This window comes from Ceratotherium simum, chromosome 28 (genome assembly GCF_057802395.1).
Source record: "Ceratotherium simum simum isolate JZ-2026a chromosome 28, ASM5780239v1, whole genome shotgun sequence".
Taxonomy (NCBI): domain Eukaryota; kingdom Metazoa; phylum Chordata; class Mammalia; order Perissodactyla; family Rhinocerotidae; genus Ceratotherium; species Ceratotherium simum.
This window is the reverse complement of record NC_141927.1, coordinates 33,610,400-33,632,608: the sequence shown is the minus strand read 5'-3', so window position 1 is coordinate 33,632,608 and position 22,209 is coordinate 33,610,400. Positions and strand designations below refer to the sequence as shown.

Below are 22,209 nucleotides of genomic sequence, written 5' to 3'. Positions count from 1 at the left end.
CAATGGACTATAATTTGCTCAGAAAATGAAGACTGCTATGGGACTGGTTGTGCCGGAAAACAGCCAAGGAAGGAGGTAGAATTGCCATGAAAAGAGTATTCTGGAGGGGGAACAGCAAGCTACAGGCAGACTTGGATGTGGCAAAGTGACTGTACCATGGGAGGTGCTGCATTATAGATCCTCATTGAAAACCCTGTTGACATGCTCCGTCAAGCTGACGGTCTATGGGCGGGGTGGTAGACAGTGAATGAAATTCTGGAAGGTCTTAAACTTCAAACCCTCTCCCCCTAAATGTGGCAGAAATTGGTTACAAAAGCATGGGAAATGATGGCAGAAGGGCATGGGGGAACAGAACAACAACAACATGAACCATTTTTCACCTGTTCAATTTTTACTGTGTGTTAGGCGCTATACAAGAACTTAATCTGTTTCATCTCATTCAATCCTCACAACATTTCAACTATTTAGGTTTAATATTATCTCTAATTTGCAGATGAGGAAACTGAAGCTTAAAGGCTAAAAAGGGTGATGATGTAGGGCTCATGCTTGCCACAGGGGTAATGCTCATGGCTGACATTTGTAGGCCACTTGAATTTTAAAGAGCTGGGTTGGACATTAAGAAAGAGAGAAAGTAATGTCCATGGTCTCTGGTCTCTCTAAAAGAAGAGGAGGTTAATATTATAAATATGATCATAGCCATAAGTTTCACAAAGACATAGTGGGAAGGGAAGTTATATGGGAAAGTACTTAGATTTCAATATAATGTGTAAGAGTTGAATTCAGCAGACCTGGATGGAGGATTTCTAGGGAAGGGCTAATGTGTCCAAAGAAGACAAACCTCTCTATTAGAAATGATTTCCTCTCTTGACCCAGATCTATCATGCACTGCTTGGAAATTTCTGCCTTTGTCTCATTGATTAGATATCTATCAATATCTACTTGAGTTTGGAAACACTTACTTTTGAAAATGCTGAATGACTTAGTGTGGTTGTTGTGTTATTGGTCAGACACAATACAATATGATTTAGTTGTATCTAAATCTTTTTTTCTAATATCTAATTAAAATAAGTTTTACTGAAAAAGTGAATTTTGATAGAGGAGAAGCAGAGAATGGTAAATGACTGTAGAACAGTAAAATTGGCAGAACTCTCCTAAGCTTACCCAAAGTAGGGTGGCCACAGTATGGCAAAGAAATTGGAAGAGAGGCAACTGGGCTCCAGGAGTGGTTGAGATGTATTTCTATTTATCATCAAGTTTTGCATAGGTCTAACTTTATCATCTGAAAATGAAAAGGGGATATTCATCTTCACTCTCTAATATTACATGACGCCTTGATTTAAGGACACAGAATTCAGGTGAATAGAGCTAGTGTTTGTTTATTTATTCTACAAATACACATTTAATTACCATCTATTAAACAGATTTTTGTGTGCTAGTCTGAGAATCCAAGTGCTATTTATAACATTGTTTATTCTATGGGAAAAGAAAGATACCAGGGGTGCAATGAAATATTGGACTATAACTTTTGTGTAAGTTAGGGCTGTCTGTATTGCTTCAAGTACTAAGAATAGAAGAGAGTAGTTTCTGAACTTCCCAGAAAACCCACTGGTGGCCTGAAGATTACATCTTTAAAAGCATCAAGCCCATTGTCAGCAAAACTATAAATAATATTACGCTGTTTTTGGTATGTGAATGTAGTACTATTAACACATCAAAAGTGGATCAAAAATAGCACATGCCACACATTTCACATTTTTTTCCCCAATAATGCCTACTTGTCTCGATTAAGCCATCAAGTGTATTTTACCACTTATTGTTGCTACCTAGGACATATGTTTGCCAATTTGCTGGCTGGAGTTATCTTTGCCTTGCAAATAAAAAGAGTAATAAACAAAAAACAAAACAAAGAATCCCAACCCTATTCTCTAGTACTAAGTAGAGCAGGATCTGTTACTGATCCATTAACACTACAGTTAAATCAACTGAGCTAACCAACTCCATTGAGGAATTATCACAGAAATTCACCCACAAATGGCATTCATGTATTCAAATGTACACCACCGTCTAATCAGCAGTATGGCCCTGATTAGTCTTTTCTCTAAGCCTCTGTAGTTCATGTGAACATATGTTGCTTTTAAATTAAGAGGTACAAGTGGATTAAGCATCATTTTAGGAGAAGATCTGGATGGGTAACTATCACCACTTCTGCCCTTCTTTAGGGGCTTTTAAAGCATATTTAGGGGTCCCCTGGCCAGACACAGGGCGGATAGGCCCAGTCTATGGATGGATCAGGCCATCTGGATCAATTCTCCTTTTAGATGCCTGCTTTAGACCATTTCCTTATTTATCATCGACAATGGGGGAATTAAAGACAATGGGAAAAATACCAATAAGTTAAATCATTTTGTTTTTATGGCTTCGCTAAAAAACAGTGAGAAAAGTCAGTGAAATTGAATGATTACAATTACATTTAAGGATTGTCTGTGGCTTTTGATTATCCGTGACTTGCCCATCCTCTATTACTACAGAGAAGTCAAGGGAAAGAATAAATGAAAGCATAAACATGATTGGACCACTCTATGGGTTATCACATATGTTGTCTTTATATTCTCAAAACAATTTTAAAATTTGAATCATATTTTTGTAACAACTTTGCATTAACATATACATAGTGTACACACATTTATACACACATGCCACAATACCAATAGCAAAGAATGTACTCTTAAGAAATTTGAGATGTTATTTCTCACAGCACTCCACCATGTATTCTCACCTCCAGTCAGGCTAGCTGGTGCATGGAAGGCTCCATGTTTTCCCCCATGCCTTGCCCATGTCATATCCTTCACAGGAGGTGAGATTCCCACTCTCTTCTACCTTTCTAAATCCCACCTCCCACAGGAAACCTTCTGGAACAATCTATCCAGCCCTCATTGACTTCTTCCTCCTTTGACCTCCTGCAGGAATCACCAATGCAGCACTTGAAGGAATGTTGTCTTATTTGGCCTCTGATTTATTTCATATGAATTCATCTTGTTTACTCAACTAGATTGCACGGGGGTTGAAACATGATTTCTATATTTACAAACGCATCAAGCACAGTGCCTACTTAGCACATAGAAGTATTTAATAAATACTTATTTACCAACCGTTTTAAAAGAAGAAAAAATTATCTGTAAATCCCAATGCTAGTCTGTAGCTGTTTTGTTGTCATTAAGAGTGAGGCAAAATGTGAATTTCTGAAATTCCACAGCACCTTTCCTCCCTACAGTTCTTTTTTTTTTTTTTTTTAAAGATTTTATTTATTTATTTTTTTCCCCCCAAAACCCCAGTAGATAGTTGTATGTCACAGCTGCACATCCTTCTAGTTGCTGTATGTGGGACGCGGCCTCAGCATAGCTGGAGAAGTGGCGTGTCGGTGCGCGCCCGGGATCCGAACCCGGGCCGCCAGCAGCAGAGCGCGAGCACTTAACCACTAAGCCACGGGGCCGGCCCCTCCCAACAGTTCTTAATCCCGTCCCACAGATTATCTCACTTAGTTTCATAAAATCCTGGAACGGAAGGCAAGAAGGGCAGAAACTATAATTCCTATGACTTTTAGACTTATATTCCTCTTAGAAAGTGCACACATGAAGTGGTGGCACCTTCAGCGGCTCAAACATCTGACACCTGCCTCACCTGTGGGAGAGGTAGAGTAAAACCTCCATTAACCAGACCATCCATCCACAGTCCTCAAGTAAACAGAAGCATGATTCTTCATGTACTAATAAAAGAGGTGAAATTACAGCAAAAACAAGATCAAGGATTTATTTCAAAATCCATATCCTTGGAAGACTCTGCACTTATTACATATTCAGTTCAATTTCATACACCTTCCTAATATAATATTTGATAATTTCAATAACAAACATTTCATGAGCACTTACTTTCAGCCAGGAATCAAGCAAAGTGCTTTAAATAACTAATCTTATTGAATCATTATAAAACACCTACAAAGTATTCATTACTGTCATACTTATTTAAGATAGCAAAATGGAGATACATAGGAGTAAAGCAACTTGCCCAAGATCACACAGCTTAAAGCCAGCCTTTGAACTTATGTAATGCCAGAGCACAATGACTGCACTCTGCTGATAATACAATACTTACCTGTAGACAATCACAATTCTCAATCATTAAAGACTTTCCTGGTATACTATAGCTACCAAACTAAAATGTTGCCAACATATTAGATCAACCTTCTGTTTAAAATCTACTAAACAGATCACCTTCCACGTCCAACCCTGTTAATCAAGGTTTTAATGTACTAAAGATCTGTAGGGAAAAGAAAATGGGGGAGGAAGAATTTGTTGACCCTATTTTGTGGATTCAAAAACAAAGGCAATCTCATCATCAATTTGTTGGAAATAATAGGGGATGGATTAATAGAAAAGCCATTTGGAAGTAGTTGAAATTTCACCCAAACCCACATTTCTAGAGTGCTTGAAAGGTAATCTGAAAGAAAACTGGGTACAGAATCTTTGGTTATCATAGGTATAAATTATCTGAGCAATGTTGGGGGGAGGTATATTTGCTTAGCTTAATGATATTGGGAGAAGTAGGGATGAATTCATGTTGGTGAGGAACAATTCAATTGGTTAGTATAGGAGCTGATAAAGCAAATATTTTGATTTAAGTCAAATTTTTATTGCCCAGTGATTCTCAGAAAGCCATAGGGGACCAGGATTCTCTGAGGCTCTTACCTGGTGGTAAAGCTCAAGGTGCTCGCCATGTTTGACTGTAGCCCTTGCATAGAATCCTCCATTTCTGTATCAGAGGAGAATTCCTTCACGCTGCTTCTCTTTACCATTATTGTGGCCCCTGCAATAGCATAGCAATCTTAGTGAGCTGGCATAATATCTCCTAATAAGGGATTTTTGGACCATTCCTATGGCTGAGACATTTCTAGGCCTTCGACTAGGGAGAGGCTGGTGATTCCTTAGCTACTGACTAATTCTAAGGATGAATTATAGAAAACTCTTTAATTTCCTTCTATAGAGTTAGAGAGCAGGTGGAAAATGATTGTGAGGATTTCAATACCATACAGTATGCTTAGAATAAGTACCTATTGAGTTGCAGCTGCACCTTTCTAACCCATCACTCCTCCCATTTCACCCAAGAGTTTGGCATCTGGGGAGACTTCCTGCTACAGGCAGGGTCTAGAGCCACTATAGGACTCTAAAAAAGGATCACTATACAAGCCTCCTTCTCCCTTCTGTAGATACTGCTCAGGCTGCAATTCATTCTTCTTGGATATTGCCTCCTTCTAGTTTATTTTTCCTTCAAGGCTTGCTTTATTATTAATTTTAACTTTTGAAGACTCTCGATCTTACATGAGCTATATCTCAAAAGATTTGTGAATTTCCAAATCTGAAAATAACAAAAGCAAATAATTGTCCAATCTGCAAAATGGGGATAATACTGGGACTTCAAAGGGTGATTGTGAGGGTAAATGCAAGAATGTTTGAAATTTAATAATTAAATGAGCAACAGGAAGCTGCATTGAGATGGAAAACACTGACATATGAGCCATTACTTCTTCCTGTACCCATATGTTGGTACTCAATCATGTCATTCTTATTCCAGACCCAGATTCAACCCTAGGAATCCTTTCAAAACGCTGGGCTAGGAAGCCATTGTTGGTCCATAAGAATTGGCACTTGATATTGTGATAAAAAATAACATTCCAAAGGAGGCTTTGAAAGGTAATCTGAAAGAAAACTGGGTACAGAATCTTTGGTTATCATAGGTATAAATTATTTGAGCAATGTTGGGGGGAGGTATATTTAAGTTAAATGATTCTCTTTCACTTTTTAAGGACCCTGCATTCTCTGCTTGCCTGAGTCTGACTGCTGGGTGATCAAAGATGGGGAGATTGTGTGTGAAGTTACCAAGGAGATGGACAAAGTCAAAGAGTAGCCATCACTGCTACTCCTCTTCTCCTGCCCACTCAAATGGAGAAAAGAGACATGACCTTTTCCTCCTGCGTCAGTTTAAGAATCATCTTTGTACTTAGTCTACTCAGAATGGGGAGTTCATGTGCAACAAGGATTTAAACTGACATATCACCAGGTTTTGGACAATGGCAGACAGAAAGAGCCACAAAAACATCTTGGTATCCCTCTTCTTTTAATATAATTCTTTATGAACCATTCTAATCCATAGAAAATATCAGTTGTGTCAAAACACACTTCTGGAAGAAGAGGAATATCCTTTGGATATGTGATTTGTCAGCTTAAATCAGCAATAATTGCATCACACAGGTATGCTAAGAGCTAGGTTTGGAGTGAGATTGCTCCCTACCTGTAAGCCTGAGAAGCCTTCACTTACATACGGAGGCTTGATGGGGGTTTTCAGGTTGACTGATGTTTCCTTATTTTGTGGTTACCTTTTGCCCTGGAGGGAATGGCTCAGGAAGAGAACATCTGAAGAAAAATCTGAGGGAGGACTAGTGTGTTACCAACTGTCAGTCTTTAAAAGCTAGCCGGCTTGGTACACATGATAGAAGCTAAGCTATGGAATGCAAAAGGCAACATGCCCAAACTGGCTAAGGAACAATGGAACTTTCGGGAAGCCTCTGCTTTCTCAGAGCCTAACTCTCCAGCCAACAACATTTGCCAGGTAATAGAAAAAGGCTGGGAGAGAATAAGTGGGTGAAGTGAGTGCTATGTATGAACCTTGAAATTTTTGCTGAAACTGTAACTCTCCCCTTGTGTCATTCTTAACAAAATCTCTTCTAAAAGCACATTAATGATTTGTATAATTTTGGAAGGTTTCATATTCATGAAAGTATGTGCATGCATTTGGGGGTTGGAAAGAACAGCCAGTATGAAGACTGGTGAAGTCTCTGGCTCTGTGTTGGCTGCCTGAAGATGAAAGATGAACTCCCCCACATGATCTCTTTTGGTCCCTTCCAACTCTAAATTCGATAATCCTAATGACCTTCAAAAACAAGTCTCAAAGTGTTCTCTCTACAGGTTGTAGATAAGACAGTTAAGAATGTGCAACAATTGATTGTTGCCCTTCTCCCGAGTTTCTATGCTGCTTCAAACATTTGGGAAAAATGCAAAGAATAAAATAAAAACAGGAAAGCGAAGTCTCCTCTCTCAAGGCAGTAGATAAGCAACTGAAGTTTCTCTGACTCCATTCGAAGAGAGTTTGATCATTTTATTTATTTATATTTTTATCTATCTACAGCTGATGGTGTGTAATTATTTTTTCACATTTCCGGAAAGAAAAAAAATAGGATGGATTTTTGCCTAATACTCTAGCCAGACTGCTAATGTCTTGCCATGGCTTACTATGACTTCCCAATGGATATTCTAGAGAAGGTTTCTGGATAAAACATTAGACATCAAAAAAGACACAGCATCTAAGACCTGTGAATGACTGAGAAAAAAAAATGAAAGTCCTATACATGGCCAACAATTTGATTATCTTTCTCTCTTCTTCAAGGAGTGATTTCCTTGAAAGCTACAGGCAAACATTTTCCTTTCTTGGCATATATAATTAGGATTGCATGTTAAGACATGCCTCATATATGATTTCCATATGGATAGCAATGATTCTACTTCTTCCTCTCTCCCTCAAGAAATCTTATCATAGTTCAAATGAGTGAAAATAATTCCTATATTACTTGGATAATTCTGCGTATGCTCTAGTTTACTAAATAGCTAAATTGTTGTAATTATTTAGAAAATTTAGTATTTACCAATCATTGTGACACACCTGAAAAGTGATATCATGTATTCTGGATAAGAACAACTGCTCTTAGGAGCTAAAGAAGCAGCAGGACAACAGATCAAGCCAATGCCTTAGTCTTGCAAAAGTGGGGATAATATTCACCTATTTATTTAGTTATTTATTTGTAAATCTATTCATGATAGGAACTTTATTTCAGGAAAATCATTATAGCCGTGAAAGACGGCATGGATTGGCATAAAAAGAAGCTAGATCCAGGGAACCCCAGTAGGAAGCTAGTGGAATCATTGGGATAAGAAAAAAATAGGGTCACAGCTAAGGTGGAGATGGACACTAAGGACTGGACAAAATGGACCCCCATTTTGTCAACTGTAGGGTTAGCAGAATGATAACAATTGCTATGAATATAAGAATACAAGACATTGGTGTATGGTCTTTGTGGATGTATTACCAAGCTGCTTTCCCTTTTATTGGAATTCAGTGGACATGTAGCCCCTGACCTTGCTTTAGAGAAGAAGACAGGAGGAGAGCTCTGACTGGACTTCAGAGCTGCTTAGGAAAGCCAAGCGAAGGAGACGAGCTGGTACATTCATGAGGGTAGTTACATCTCAACCTTCTGGGTTTGGAATTCTCCTCCCAAGGGAACATTGGCTGGGGTGACTCCCTTCTTGAAGAGATCAATTAGTCTTCCATGTTTATGAAAAAAGTGACCCAGGACCAAACCTAAAGAAAACTGTAAAATGGGGTCAATTCAAGTTTGGCCCACCTATTCAAACCATTTCCTAACATTTCTTCCTGTCCCTGACACCTTTCACACTCTTTCCAATTTCTTTTTCAATAATTCCCCTCTCCTTTAGATGCAACTCCATGGCAAAAATTAATATTTTAATGAGTACTCTAAAATAATTCTCAAGGGGTGGAGATTAGAGGAGTTAGAGACTGCTCCCTGTCCTGGTTGAAGACCACCACTCTAAAACCTTAGGTTTTAGAGATTTCAATGGTGAAAAAGCAGGCAGCGAACTGTATAGTTGGGGCTGGGATAGTTCCTGCACAATAGCTTATCTAATTACATTAAGCAGAAAAGCAGAAGACAATTACTCCTCCTGCTCTGAAGCCTAGCCCTCCTGGTCTTCATGATCTGAATCCAAAAAACATCAGGGAATGGGTTCAAATAAATGTAATCTACTAGGACTGCCAATTCTTATTCCATCTGTATTTCATTGATGAGAAAGGAAATAATGAGATTCTTTTTGAGTTTATGTTCCCATGGGTAATACGATCATTAATATACACACTGTACTTACTATTTTCCAAGCACTGGTCTTAATGCTTTTTATATTAATATACTCAATTTGTATACTCTTTATGTACTAATATTCTCATTTAACCATCTGAGATATGTAATAATATTTCGACATTTTTCAGAAATCTGAAGCACACTAAGAACTTAAATTTGTCTAAAGTCACACAGCTAAGAAGTGACCAATCCAGAATCTATGTTCTTTTCCATGCTGCCTCTCTAAAATGTTGGATTGTGAACTTAAGTGGAAAATCTCTGGTGTGGTTCTAGTTTAGAAAAATGGAGGTAATCAAAGGAAGAGGGATCAGAAATCATAGAATATCAGAATTGAACAGGGCCACAGAGATGATGAGGACTGCCCGGTTTGGAAATGATGACACTGAGACCCCAAAAGGTACCATCTTCCCTAAACCACAGCTAATCAGTGGCACAGCTGTGTCAGAATTCGTGTCTTCTGCATTCTCATTGAGTACAGTAGGAGGAAGAAACTGGTGGGATCCAGCAAACTTAATGAGCTCAATAAAGAGATAATTATTTGAAGGGAGTGGGCTGGGAATAGTCTTCATCTGGCTCTGAAAACATGAAATTGTCAACCTGAAATCTGTACTAATCCAAAGTCAGTAAGTTCTCTATTTTGTCATTTATTGGTAAGTTCCTAAGTCCTTCTTGAAAGCTAATTCTCTGGGAGAATATCCAGATATTATCATGACTGTCAAACATTAGGGCCAAGCAGTCCCCTTCTACAGCGATGTCCTCTTTGCACATTTTGGCTAGAACCAGCTCTCCAGATTCACATCCACACACAAGTCTACCCTCTAGACACCTGACCCATGAGCGTTTCATGGTACTCTGCTGCCATCATCTGGCAAACTGAAGTCGAGAACAGCTGACTTGCTCCTTGCCTGCTGTTTAAGAATCTTGGCACCAGATTAGTAGATTTCTGCTGGATGCAGTGGGATAGTCTTGGTAGGAGTAATCAGGAAGGATCAATATGGGTCAGGAAGAAGAAATAATTCTATTATGAGAAGAATGAAATATTCTGAGGAATGAGATAACTACATCAAAGCTCTAACATTAGATTGTAAATTGAAAGTCTTACTAATTTATTCCCTAGATATTATACAATACATGCCACAGAATTTTTAAAATTTGTTATATCTACAAATATAAAGGCAGAGCCTTTCTCTTTATACAAAAATCTTTCCATCTCTATACTAGAGCAACTTCCTCTGTTAAAATATTTATAGTAAAATCACTCTTAATAGTCAGCTAAAGAGGTGATTATTCATTTTTAGAAAACATTTTTGTTTTGCAAAATGACTGACAGTGCATGCATATGAATGGGTATAATTTATTTGCAAAAGTTTGATTTGTACGTTGTGTTTACAGGGATAAGTCTACTGCAAGAAACCGTGCTAAATTTTCATATAGTATAAAGATATGTGTACTGAGATGATACTTTTAATGTATTATTTTTTCTTTCTTATTCACACCTTTTTTAATGAGACCTTTCTCCTATTTATTCAGCCTCATCCATTGCCTCAAGAAAGATTCATATTGTTATAGAATGCAAAAAAGTCAATGTTTTACTTATGAATCCAATATAGGATCTTGAAGCCCATTTAATTAACAATATTCTTCAGACTCAAGCATTCAGTTACAAACACCACAGACAATAGGGATTGCAGGAAATTACATAGGAATAGTTTCTTTCTATGCCCCAAATTGTCTGAGATCTTCAAGGAAAAATTGAAAGACTCAGAGAAAATAAAGATAGGGTTAAGATAGAGCCTTTAGTTCTACATGTGGAACAACAGCATGAGAAACTCCATGGAAACGCTCCTCAGTGTAACGATAACTAATGAAAATTATTAACAAACACACAGCCATTTAAATTCTCTAGAAATTGTCCTAGGGGGATATAGCAAATGAAGTAAAATTATTCAAGAAATTATGCTAAATCTTAGTAAGAACTGCAGGAGTCTGTGGCACTTGAGCCACAAACTGCTTCCTTCCCTCCAACCCCAACTAAGTGTTATAGAAGCTCCATTCTGTAAGTGTGCCCAAGAATACAGAGCTCCCTCTCTCTCCAGCTCCCAGTCAAGGGCTATGATATGTCTCTGGGAGGGAAAGGGCACCAGCATTTTGGATTCCCCCAGCTCCGTGTTGCAGAGGCTAAATTTCAGGTGAGTACAGCCAAGAGGATGGAGGCTCTCTTCCTCCACACAGCCCTCATTCTTAGGATAGAGGCCCTGCCCTCACAGGGTGAATAGAATGGAGCACTGATTATCCTCATCCCAGCTTACACCCACGGCACATGTTTCATAGTGGGAGAGGCAAGCCAAGAAGACCAGAAGCTACCACCAATGCCCAGTGTCCTGCTCAAAAAGCAGGTGTGTCACCTTAAGAGAAGTAGACCACTGTCCCTATCTCCCAAACTCTGGAGCGAAGGCTCAGAGATTTTTGCCCAGAGGGAGAAGCAGGTCATAAGAACAGAGAGCTCTGAAGCTCTTCCCAATGGAATTGGCTTTACTTGGAACGGAGTGTGGAGAAGTTCAAGGCCAAGGATACTCTTGAAAACAATGGTGATTCTGGTGGCAAACAATTAAGTGCAGGCGAGTAACTCAGAGAACAACAAGGTAAACCATAGGCCAGAATTTACTATATAGTGAACCAGGAAAAAAGACAGCTAATAATTGTTCTCTCAGGGTCAGAACAAACCTCAAAGACTGGCCTCAAAAACTACTGCTGCAAAGGGGTCCAAATTTAACTGGATAATACTGTAGGGCAATATATGCCTCAGGGTATTGTCAAAAATAATAGAGTGATCTGCAGCCAATTAGTGTAGCCTAAGATCTGGGTGTGATACCAACAGAGGCAGAGAGCTTAACAGAGAGATCAGGGAAGGAAACAATTACAAAGAGCCCTGCTAAAACCACTGTCATACCAGGGTGACTGTGTGCATGTCCAACACTGCACTCAATGAGCAACATCAGAGGCTTCACACTGCAATGGAAATAGATTTCAATGAAACAGTCCAACCAAGTCACTAACCAACCAATCAAAAAAGCAATGACAAGCCCTGGTGTCCAGAGTTGCTACAATATATTATCTAAAAGTCTAGGTTTCAACAAAAAAATTATGAGAGGTGCAAAGAAACAGGAAACCACAAACAAGGCAAAGGGGTGAAAAAAGCAGACAACAGAAACTGCCTGTGCAAGGATCCAGATGTCAGACTGAGCAGATAAAGTCTTCAGAAAAGCTATTATAAATATGTTCAAAGAACTAAAGAAAACTATGACTTAAGAAGTAAAGAAATGCATGACAATGTCTCTTCAAGAAGACAATATCAATAAACAGATAGGAATTTTAAAAAGGAACCAAACGGAAATTCTATAGTTGAAAAGTACACGAACTGAAGTTAATTATTCACTAGAGGGGTTAGTGGATTGAACAGTGTCTCCCAAAATTCAAGTCTACCTGGAACCTCAGAATATGACTATTATGAACTGAATTGTGTCCCTCTGAAATTTATATGTTGAAGTCCTAACTCCCAATGTGGCTGTATTTGGAGATAGGGTCTTTACAGAAGTAATTAAGGCTAACTGAGGTCATAAAGACAGGGCTTCCATCTGATAGGATTAGTGTCCTTATAAGAAGAAGAGAGAGAAGAGCTCACTCTCTCTGCCATGTGAGGACACAGTGAGAAGGCAGCCATCTGCAAGCCAAGAAGAAAGCTCTCACCAGAAACTGAATCGACCAGCACCTTGATCTTGGACTTTTCAGTCTCCAGGACCATGAGAAAATAAGTTTCTGTTGTTTAAGCCACCTAGTCTGTGGTATTTTGTTATGGCAGCCCAAGCTGACTAATACAGTGCCTTAAATGGAAATAGCATATTTGCAGATGTAATTAGGTAAGGATCTGAAGATGAAATCACCCTGGATTTTTGATGAGTTCTAAGTCCAATGACTGGTATCCTTATAAGAAGAAGAAAACAGACAGACATGAGGGAGAGACATAGGAGAGAGGGTCATGTGAAGATGGAGACAGAGATTGGAGTCATGCTGCCAAAAGCAAGGAATGCCAAGAGACAGCAGAAGCTGGAAGACACAAGGAAGGATTCTCCCCTAGAGCCTTTGGAGGGAGTGTGGCACTGCTGGCACCTTTATTTCAGACATTTAGCTTCAGAACTGTGAGAAAATAATTTTCTGTTGTTTTAAGCCACCAAGTTTATGGCAATTTGTTATGACAGGCCTAGGAAATGAATCAAGGGGCTTATGGTAGGCAGAAAATGTCCCCCTCCCTGAAAGATGCCCATGTCCTAATCCCCAGAACATGTCCATATGTTATGTTACATACAGCAAGGGGGATTCAAGGTGCAGATGGAATTAAAGGTGCTAATCAGCACACCTGAAGAGATTTTCCTGGATTATCCAGGTGGGCCCAATGTGATCACAGGAGTTCTTTAAATGTGGAACAGGGAGGCAGAAGAACCCGAGTCAGAGAAAGAGATGTGATGAGGGAAGCAGAATCAGAGTAATGAGAAGTGATAAAGACATTGCTGGCTTTGAAGACAGAAGGGAGCCATGAGCCAAGTAATACAGACAGCCTCTGCAAGCCGAAAAAAGCAAGACAATTGATTCTCCCCTAGAACTTACATAAAGAAACATAGCCATGCTGACTAACCCCTGCCCAGACTTCTGAATGGTAAGATGATAAATGTTAATTTATCACTAAGCCACTAAATTTGTTACAGTAGCAATTGGAGACTAATGCAGAGCCCAACAGATTTGCCAGAAGAAAGAAACAGCAAATATAAAGAGAAATTGATAGAGATTATGCAATCCAAAAAATCAAGAGTGAGAGTGAGCCAGAGAGAAAGAAAAGAATGAAGAAAAAGTAACAGTTTCAGAAAAATGTGGATCCCCATTAAGTGTACCATGCACATGCAAAGGGAGGACCAATAGGAGGGAAGAGAAACGAAGGAGCAGAAAAAGATACTTAAAGAAATAATGAATGAAATCTTCCCAAATTTGATGAAAAATATTAAGTATTATTTTCCTATAATGCTGTAACAAATTACCATGAACTTAAAACAACCTTCCTTTATTCTCTTACAGTTCTGAAGTTCAGAAGTCTGAAATGATTTTCACTGGCCTAAAATCAGAGTATTAGATTCCCTTCAGAGGTTCTAGGGGAGAATCCATTTCCTTGCCTTTTCTAGCTTCTAGAAGCTTCCTGTATTCCTTGCCTTGTGGCCCCTTCTCCCTCTTCAAATACAGTGGCATAACATTTTATCTCTCTGAATCTGCTCCTATCTGCTTTCTTTAACCACAAGGCTTTTTCTCTTATGCATGTGGTTAAATCTTCTCCTTCTGCCTCCCTTTTATGAGGACCCTTGTGATTGCATTTAGACTCCACATAGATAATCCAGGATAATCTCTCCATCTCAAGATCCTTAATCTAATCACATCTGCAAAGTTCCCTTTGCCATATAAGGTAACATTCACAGGTTCCAGGGGTTAGGGTGTGAATATCTTTGGGGCCATTACTTAGTCTATTACATAACACATCCAAAGATCTCAATGAGCCCCAAGTAGGACAAACGTAAAGAGACCCAGACACAGACATATTATAGTAACAGTGCTGAAAGCCAAAGACAAGAAGAAAACCTTGAAAGCAGCAAGAGACAAACAAAAAGTGATTTACAAGTGAAACTCAATGAGACTGACAGATGACTTCTCATCAGAAAGAATGGAGGCTGGAAGTCAGTGGGATGACATATTCAAAGTGTCCTATAAATAAACCATCATCAACTAGTCAACCAGGAATTCTATATTCAAACTGTAAACCAAGAATTCTACATCCAGTAAAATTATCTTTCAAAAATGAAGATGAGACACCAGAAAAAATGGTGGAAGAAGGACTTCAGAATGTTTGCCCCTCCATAAAAACAAAGAATAAACTGACAAAAACTGTCAGAATCAAGTTTTTCAGACCTCTGAAAACTAACCAGCAGCAACCCAAGAAACATTTATTTATGAAAAATGAATATATCTCAGAACAGAATGCTTTGTGGTATTTTACTTTATTCTAGCCCCATCCACAACTCCCTAGCTAATCAGTAGCCTTGAAAAATAATGCCCCATATTCCTGGTACCAGAGGGAGTAGAACAGAACTGTATTTATTTCAAAGCCTCATTTCCAAAGAAAACTCATTGTTAGACTCGTGTGGTGGTTCCCTGGATGACCCTACTTGGATGGCTTGTCTTTTTCAATATTATTTGAACTTACATAGTGCTAAAATCCTCTCCCCAGTGAGCTTTATCAAATGTTTTAATATTACAGCTTCCTGAGGCAATGGATAAAAGACAGGACAAACAATAGACTAAATAAAAGTTTAAAAGGAAAATTGAGGAATGAGTTCTCCATAGGGACTTTGAAAAACTCTGGAATATTTATACCAACACCGCACATGCTCAGGACCCAGGACAGTGTACAGCTGTGTGCATGGTTTAACAAATACTGGGAGACTTATTGATTACAGGTATTTACTAAAATCTCTGTCCAATTATTAGCTGACCACTAAACTAACAGAATGGAGAATTCAGTGGCCACATATGACAAAGATACAGACTTTGTGGAATTAGTTCAGAAAAGTCAGTCACTAAATAAACAATGGAACCTACAACAAGCAGTAACAACAAAAAACACTGGGGAAGGGGGCAGGGAAATATGATTTCCATAATTACCACATTATACTATTTATAATGTTTAATTTTGAACAAAAAGTTATGAGACATGGAAAGAAACAAGAAAGTATTACCTATACACAGGATAAAAAGCTATCAATAGATACTATCCCTGAGGAAGCCCAGACATTGCATTTACTAGTCAGAGACTTTAAATCTATTAAAGCCTTTTTTAAATATGTTCAGAGAGCTAATAGAAATTATATCTAAACAACTAAAAGGAATATGAGAATGATGTCTCACAAAACAGAGAATATCAATAAAGAGTTAAAATTATAAAAAAAAAAAAAGAATAGAAATCCTGGATTTGAAGAGTATAATAAATGAAATGAAAGTTTACTAGATGAACTTAAGATCAGATTTAAGCATGCAAAAGAAAAAATCATCCAACTCAAAGATGGGTCAATGGAGTTTATCCAGTCTGAATGGAAATAATTTAATTAAAAGATAAATAAAAATAATAGAGAAAAATCAATTAAAATGAAAGTTGGTTCTTTGAAAAGCCCAACAAAATTTACAACTATTTTCATAAGACTGGCCACAAAAATGGGAAAATACTCATGTTACTAAAACCATAAATGAATGGGAGAATATTATTACTTACCTGACAAACATAAAAATGATTATGAGGGAATACTTCTGAACACAATACTTTTTATGTGAACAAATTTGATAACATAGATTAAATGAACAAATTCCTAGAAAGAAAAAACCACCAAAACTGTACCAAGAAGAGAAAGAAAATTTGAATAGATCTATAACAAGTAAAGAGATTGAATTAATAATCAAAAAACAAAGTTAGGCCCAGATGGCTTCAACAGGTAAAATTCTATCAAAGGTTTAAAGAAGAATTAACACTAATCCTTCACAAACTTTTCCGAAATAAAGAAGAGGGAATGCTTCCCAACTCATTCTTTGGGTCCAAATTTACAATGATGGCAAAAGCAAACACAGATATCACACACACACACACAAAAACACAAGAAACGATAGTCCAACATCTCTGCTGAATATAGATGCAAACTTCCTCAACAAAATGCCAGCAAACCAAATCTAGAACGTGTAAAAAGGATAGTCCACTATGATCAAATGGGATTTATCCCAGGAACACAAGGTTGGTTTAACATCTGAAAATCAATTAATATAATACACCATTTCAAGAGAACAAAGGACAAAAACCACATCCTTATCTCAAAAAAAAAAAAAGTATTTGACAAGGATCAAAAATGAAAAAAAAAAAAAAGAAACCTCAACAATTTAAGAATAGAAGAAAACTTCCTCAAACAAATGAAAGGTATCTATGAAAAACACACAGTTAATATCATACCTAATGCTTTCTCCCTAAGGTCAGGAACAAAACAAGGATACAAGTTTTTACCACTTCTAGTCAACATTTTACTAGAGATTATTCCAGGGCAATTAGGAAAGCAAATGAAATAAAAGGCAATTAAAAAAATTAGAGCTAAGAAAATAATTCAGTAAGTTTGCAGGATACAAGATCAATATACAAAAATCAATTGTATTTCTTTACACTTACCAATGAATTATCTGAAAACAAAATCAAGAAAACAATTTCATTCACAATAGTGTTAAAAAAGAATAAAATACTTAGGAATCAATTTAACAAAAGTTGTGTAAGGTCTATTATCTGAAAATTAGAAAACATTATTGAAAAAAATTAAAGACCTAAATAGATGTAGACATCACATGTTCATGCATCAGAAGACTTACTATAGTTAAGTAGCAATATTTCCAAAATTGACCTGCAGATTCAACACAATGCCAGCCAAAATTCCCAGCTGGCTTCTTTACAGAAACTGACATGTTTATCCTAAAACTCATATGGAAATGCAAGGAACCAGCATAATCGAAACAATCTTGAAAAAGAATAACAAAGTTGGAGAATTCATATTTCCTAATTTCAAAACTTATTATAAAACTATAGCAATCAAGTCAGTGTGGTCCTGGCATAAGGCTAGACATACAGATGAATGGAATAGAACCGATATTCCAGAAATAAACCTATACCTTTACGTCCATTGTTTGTTTTTTTTTTTTAATTTTTTGTTTATTGCAGTAACAGTGGTTTGTAACATTGGTTTATAACATTGTATAAATTTCAGGTGTACATCATTATACTTCTATTTCTGCATAGATTACATCATGTTCACCACCCAAATACTAATTACAACCCATCACCACACACATGTGCCGAATTATCCCTTTCACCCTCCTCCCTCCCCCCTTCCCCTCTGGTAACCACCAATCCAATCTCTGTCTCTGTGTGTTTGTTTATTGTTGCTATTATCTACTACTTAATGAAGGAAATCATACGGTATTTGACCTTCTCCCTCTGATTTATTTCACTTAGCATAATACCCTCAATGTCCATCCATGTTGTCACAAATGGCTGGATTTCATCATTTCTTATGGCTGAGTAGTATTCCATTGTGTATATATCACAGTTTCTTTATCCATTCATCCCTTGATGGGCAGTTAGGTTGCTTCCAAGGGTACCAAGAATAGTCCAATGGGGAAGGAATAGTCTTTTGAACAAAATAGTGCTTAACGACTGGATATCCACATTGAAAAGAATGAAATTGTATCCTTACCTCACACGATACACACAAATCAACTCAAAATGGGTCATAGACCTAAAGGTAAGAGCTAAAAACATAAAATTCTTATAAGAAAATATTGGAGTAAATTTTCGTGACCTTAGGTTGGTCAAAGCATTCTTAGATATTCCACAAAAGCACAAAGAACAAAAGAAAAAATACATCATTGGACTTCATCAAAATTTCACATTTTTGTGCTTCAAATTATAGGAAGAAAATGTAAAGACAAACCACAGAATGGGAGAAAATATTTGCAAATCTGATAAGGGACATGTATCTAGAATACATAAAGACCTTATACAACTCAATAATAGAAAGACAATAACCCAATTTAAAAATGGGCAAAAGATCTGAATAGCTGTTTCTTCAAAGAAGATATACAAATGGCCAATAAGATCCTCATGAAAATATGCTCAACATCATTAACCATTAGGGAAATTCAAATTAAAAGCACAATAAGATACCACGTTACACCCACTAGGATGACTATTATTTTATTTGTTTATTTATTTTATTATTATTATTATTTTTGTGTGTATGAGGAAGATTAGCCCTGAGCTAACATCCATTGCCAATCTTTCTCTTTTTTTTCTTTTGCTGAGGAAGATTGGCCCTGGGCTAACATCCATGCCCATCTTCCTCTACTTTATATGTGGGATGCCTGCCATGGTATGGCTTGATAAGCGGTGTGTAGGTCAGCGCCTGAGATCCGAACCTGCGAACCCCAGCCTGCCAAAGTGGAGCATGTGAATTTAACCACTACGCCACCAGGCTGGCCCCAAGATGGCTATTATTTTAAAAAAAGGAAAATAAGTATCGGTTGGGATGTGGAGAAATTGCAACTCTTGTGCATTGCTGGTGGGCATGTAAAATGACGCAGCTGCTGAGGAAAATGGTATGGCAGGTCCTCAAAAAATTAAATGTTGAATTAATATTTGAATTAGCAATACTACTTCCAGATATATACACAAAAAATTGAAAGCAAGAACTCATATATCTGTGCACCAATATTCATAGAAAGATTATCTACAATATCCAAAAGATGGAAATAATCCAAATGTTCATCAACAGATGAATGAATAAACAAAATGAAGTATATTCCCACAACAGAATATTATTCAGCCATAAAAAGGAATGAGGTATTGATACATGCTACAACTTTGCTAAGTAAAATTTGCCAGACATAAAAGGCCACACACTATGATTTCCTTTTTATGAAATGTCCAGAACAGGCAAATCTCTAGAGACAGAAAGTAGACTAGTGGTTTCTAGGGGTGTGGGTAGACGAGAATGGGGAGTGACTGCTATTGAGTATGGAGTTTCTTTTTGAGGTACAGAAAATGTTCTAAAATTGATTGTGGGGATAGTCACACAAATCTGTTTACATACTAAAACACACTGAATTATTGTACACTTTAAATGAATATGGTATTTATTTCATGATATTTGCATTATATCTTGATAAAGCTATTATAAAAAAATGACACAGCCTGAGAAAGCACCCAGTCCCCCCCAACCCAACACACACACTAGTGTTTCAGGTTGGTGAGGGGTAGCTAGGCAGGAAAATATGATAGTTTTATGGTGTGCAAGGGGAAAAAACGAGAGAGGTGCTTCCGTTCCATATGGATTCTTAGTGGAGTGCACTTGGAGGAGTGTTTAGTAACAACGCATGATGACTACAGAAAAAGAGACCTGGCAGCACGTGTGTTTAAGCAGGGAGAAGGCTTGAGAGGGCACCCACCTAGGTTCCCACATCCTGACATACATACATACATGGGGAGATTGAAAAATCCCAAACAGCAGAGAGACCAAAATAATAAATGGAATTAAAAGACTAGGAATATGGGAAAAGGGGCTATGCAGACCTCAAGACCAGAGGGTATGGCAGGGACAACGGATTTCAGTAACAAATGACAGAAGGTGACCCAAAGCTAGAGGAACAGAGTCACTGGTTGTCACAGAAACTGACACAGATGGAAGGGAATGAGGCATCTTAGCAACCAGTCAGGACTTGCACTAAAGGATACCTTGCTGTCCACTACAAGAACAACCATGATGTTAAGCAAGTTTACTCCTGCATTTAAATAGATTACTATGAATAAGGAGAGGATAAGGACCTTAGAGATATGAATAGTCCTGATAGGAAGTTCAAATTTCAACTTGATTAAGTTTAAATGCTGAAACACTGGGGTTTTACCCGAAGAATCTTAATGTACCTGAAAGAGATTTAGTTTTAAACCGGAAGGGACCAAGTTATCACAAATGCTTGAGATTAATTTTTCTTTTCCTGCTATTGAGTAGAAAGGGTTGTTGGTGAGCTATTGAGTTCAATTAGAGAAAAGAGAGAAAGTTACATTTCCTCATCACTGTGTCAGAATGAGTAAATTTTAAACTCCCTGCAATCCATTAAGGAAACAGAGTACTTAAGGAATAGTAATGTTCCCAACACTAGAAGAAATGATAATTATGTGATGCAATAGAGGTGTTAGCTAAGGCTACAGTGGCAATCATACTGCAATATAAATGTATCAAATCAATATGTTGTACACCTTAAACTTATACAATGTTGTACGTCAAATATATCTCAATAAAATATTTAATTTTAACAGAAAGGACTGGTCATGAGGTGGTATCCTTATGGCCAACCAAGCAATCAGATGGAGGCTGAACTCTCAGACTGAAGTTGGGAAGACCAGTGTGATGTAGTGAAAAAGCAATGAGCTGAAAGTCAGCATGCCTGGGACTGAGTTGGCCCGGGCCTCCATTTGGCTCTGTGACTTGGGACAGCATCACTGAATCTCTTTTGGAACTCATCCATCTGGCCTGTGAAGGGGTTGAACTAGATAACTAGTAAAGTTTCTTCTAGCTCTAGAAGACTGATTCTCAGGTCTTGTATGCCCAGTGGGGAAATGTCTGCCACTTCTTGGCCAAGTTCAAATGGGCATTGTCTTTTAAGAGATGGAACATCTCGTTGTTCCTTGGTCATGCCCCCAGAAGCTGGGCTGAGGACAGCCGGATATGAAGTGCAGTTACCTGTGTTGTGTCGATGGCTCTTGTGTTTGCAGCTACATTTTCCAATTAGCTCAGGAGTATAAACATCACTGTGACAGGTAGCACAGTAAAAGAAGGCTCTGGACAAAGAAGACAAATCAAGAATGACTTATGTGAGGCTTAACACGGAGGAAGCACAGTGCTGACTCAGTCTGCCTGCCATTAAGTTGCATTTGCTTTAGACTTTCTCCCCATAAAGTAATAAAAAAAAATTACCTTCTGACTTCCTTTGCAGATTCAGCAATAAAAAACCCTAATGTGTTCTTACGCAGCTTAACTTGTGCAGGTGGATTTAGTACCAGACCACTGGAAACAGAAAATAAAAATACAGTAATTTTTCCCTCCACTTTCTGTGGCAATATTTGGAGTTTCATTCTGTCATTACCAATGGATTCTCTATGCTGAAGGGTTAATAGGACTCAATCCCCTTTTACTGTCAAACACAGTAGAAAATGTGAATTTGACTATATTTAATTCTCTGTTTCATTGCTGCTAAATATGCTGAGGGGAGCATGTCACAACATGATTGCTTAGCTGCATACACAGCTGCGCTAAGGGTCAGCTCCTCTCTGGACTGTGTCCTGAATCTGGGATGGTCAATCCAACTCAGCTGCATGAAGCCTAGTTAATTTAGGCTATCCAATGCCAGACCGGCCAAGGTCACACAGTTGCTAGTCTTATGGTCATAGTAGTAGTGTTCATCCTTAGGCTACTTACCCTTTAAAATTAAATTACACCTACTTA

At 37.8% G+C, this 22,209-nt stretch overlaps 1 protein-coding gene across 1 annotated transcript in view; it reads right to left on the bottom strand.

The window, feature by feature from the left end:
• KCNU1 (potassium calcium-activated channel subfamily U member 1) overlaps positions 1–22,209 on the bottom strand; it is a 133,827-nt gene that overhangs the window by 58,490 nt on the left and 53,128 nt on the right. Inside the window, exons 17-19 of the mRNA XM_087418664.1 lie at positions 21,682–21,771; positions 21,448–21,545; positions 4,743–4,860 (exon numbers count right to left, since the gene is read on the bottom strand). Coding sequence (XP_087274790.1) covers positions 4,743–4,860; positions 21,448–21,545; positions 21,682–21,771 — 306 coding nt within the window. The remainder of the gene's footprint in view (positions 1–4,742; positions 4,861–21,447; positions 21,546–21,681; positions 21,772–22,209) is intronic.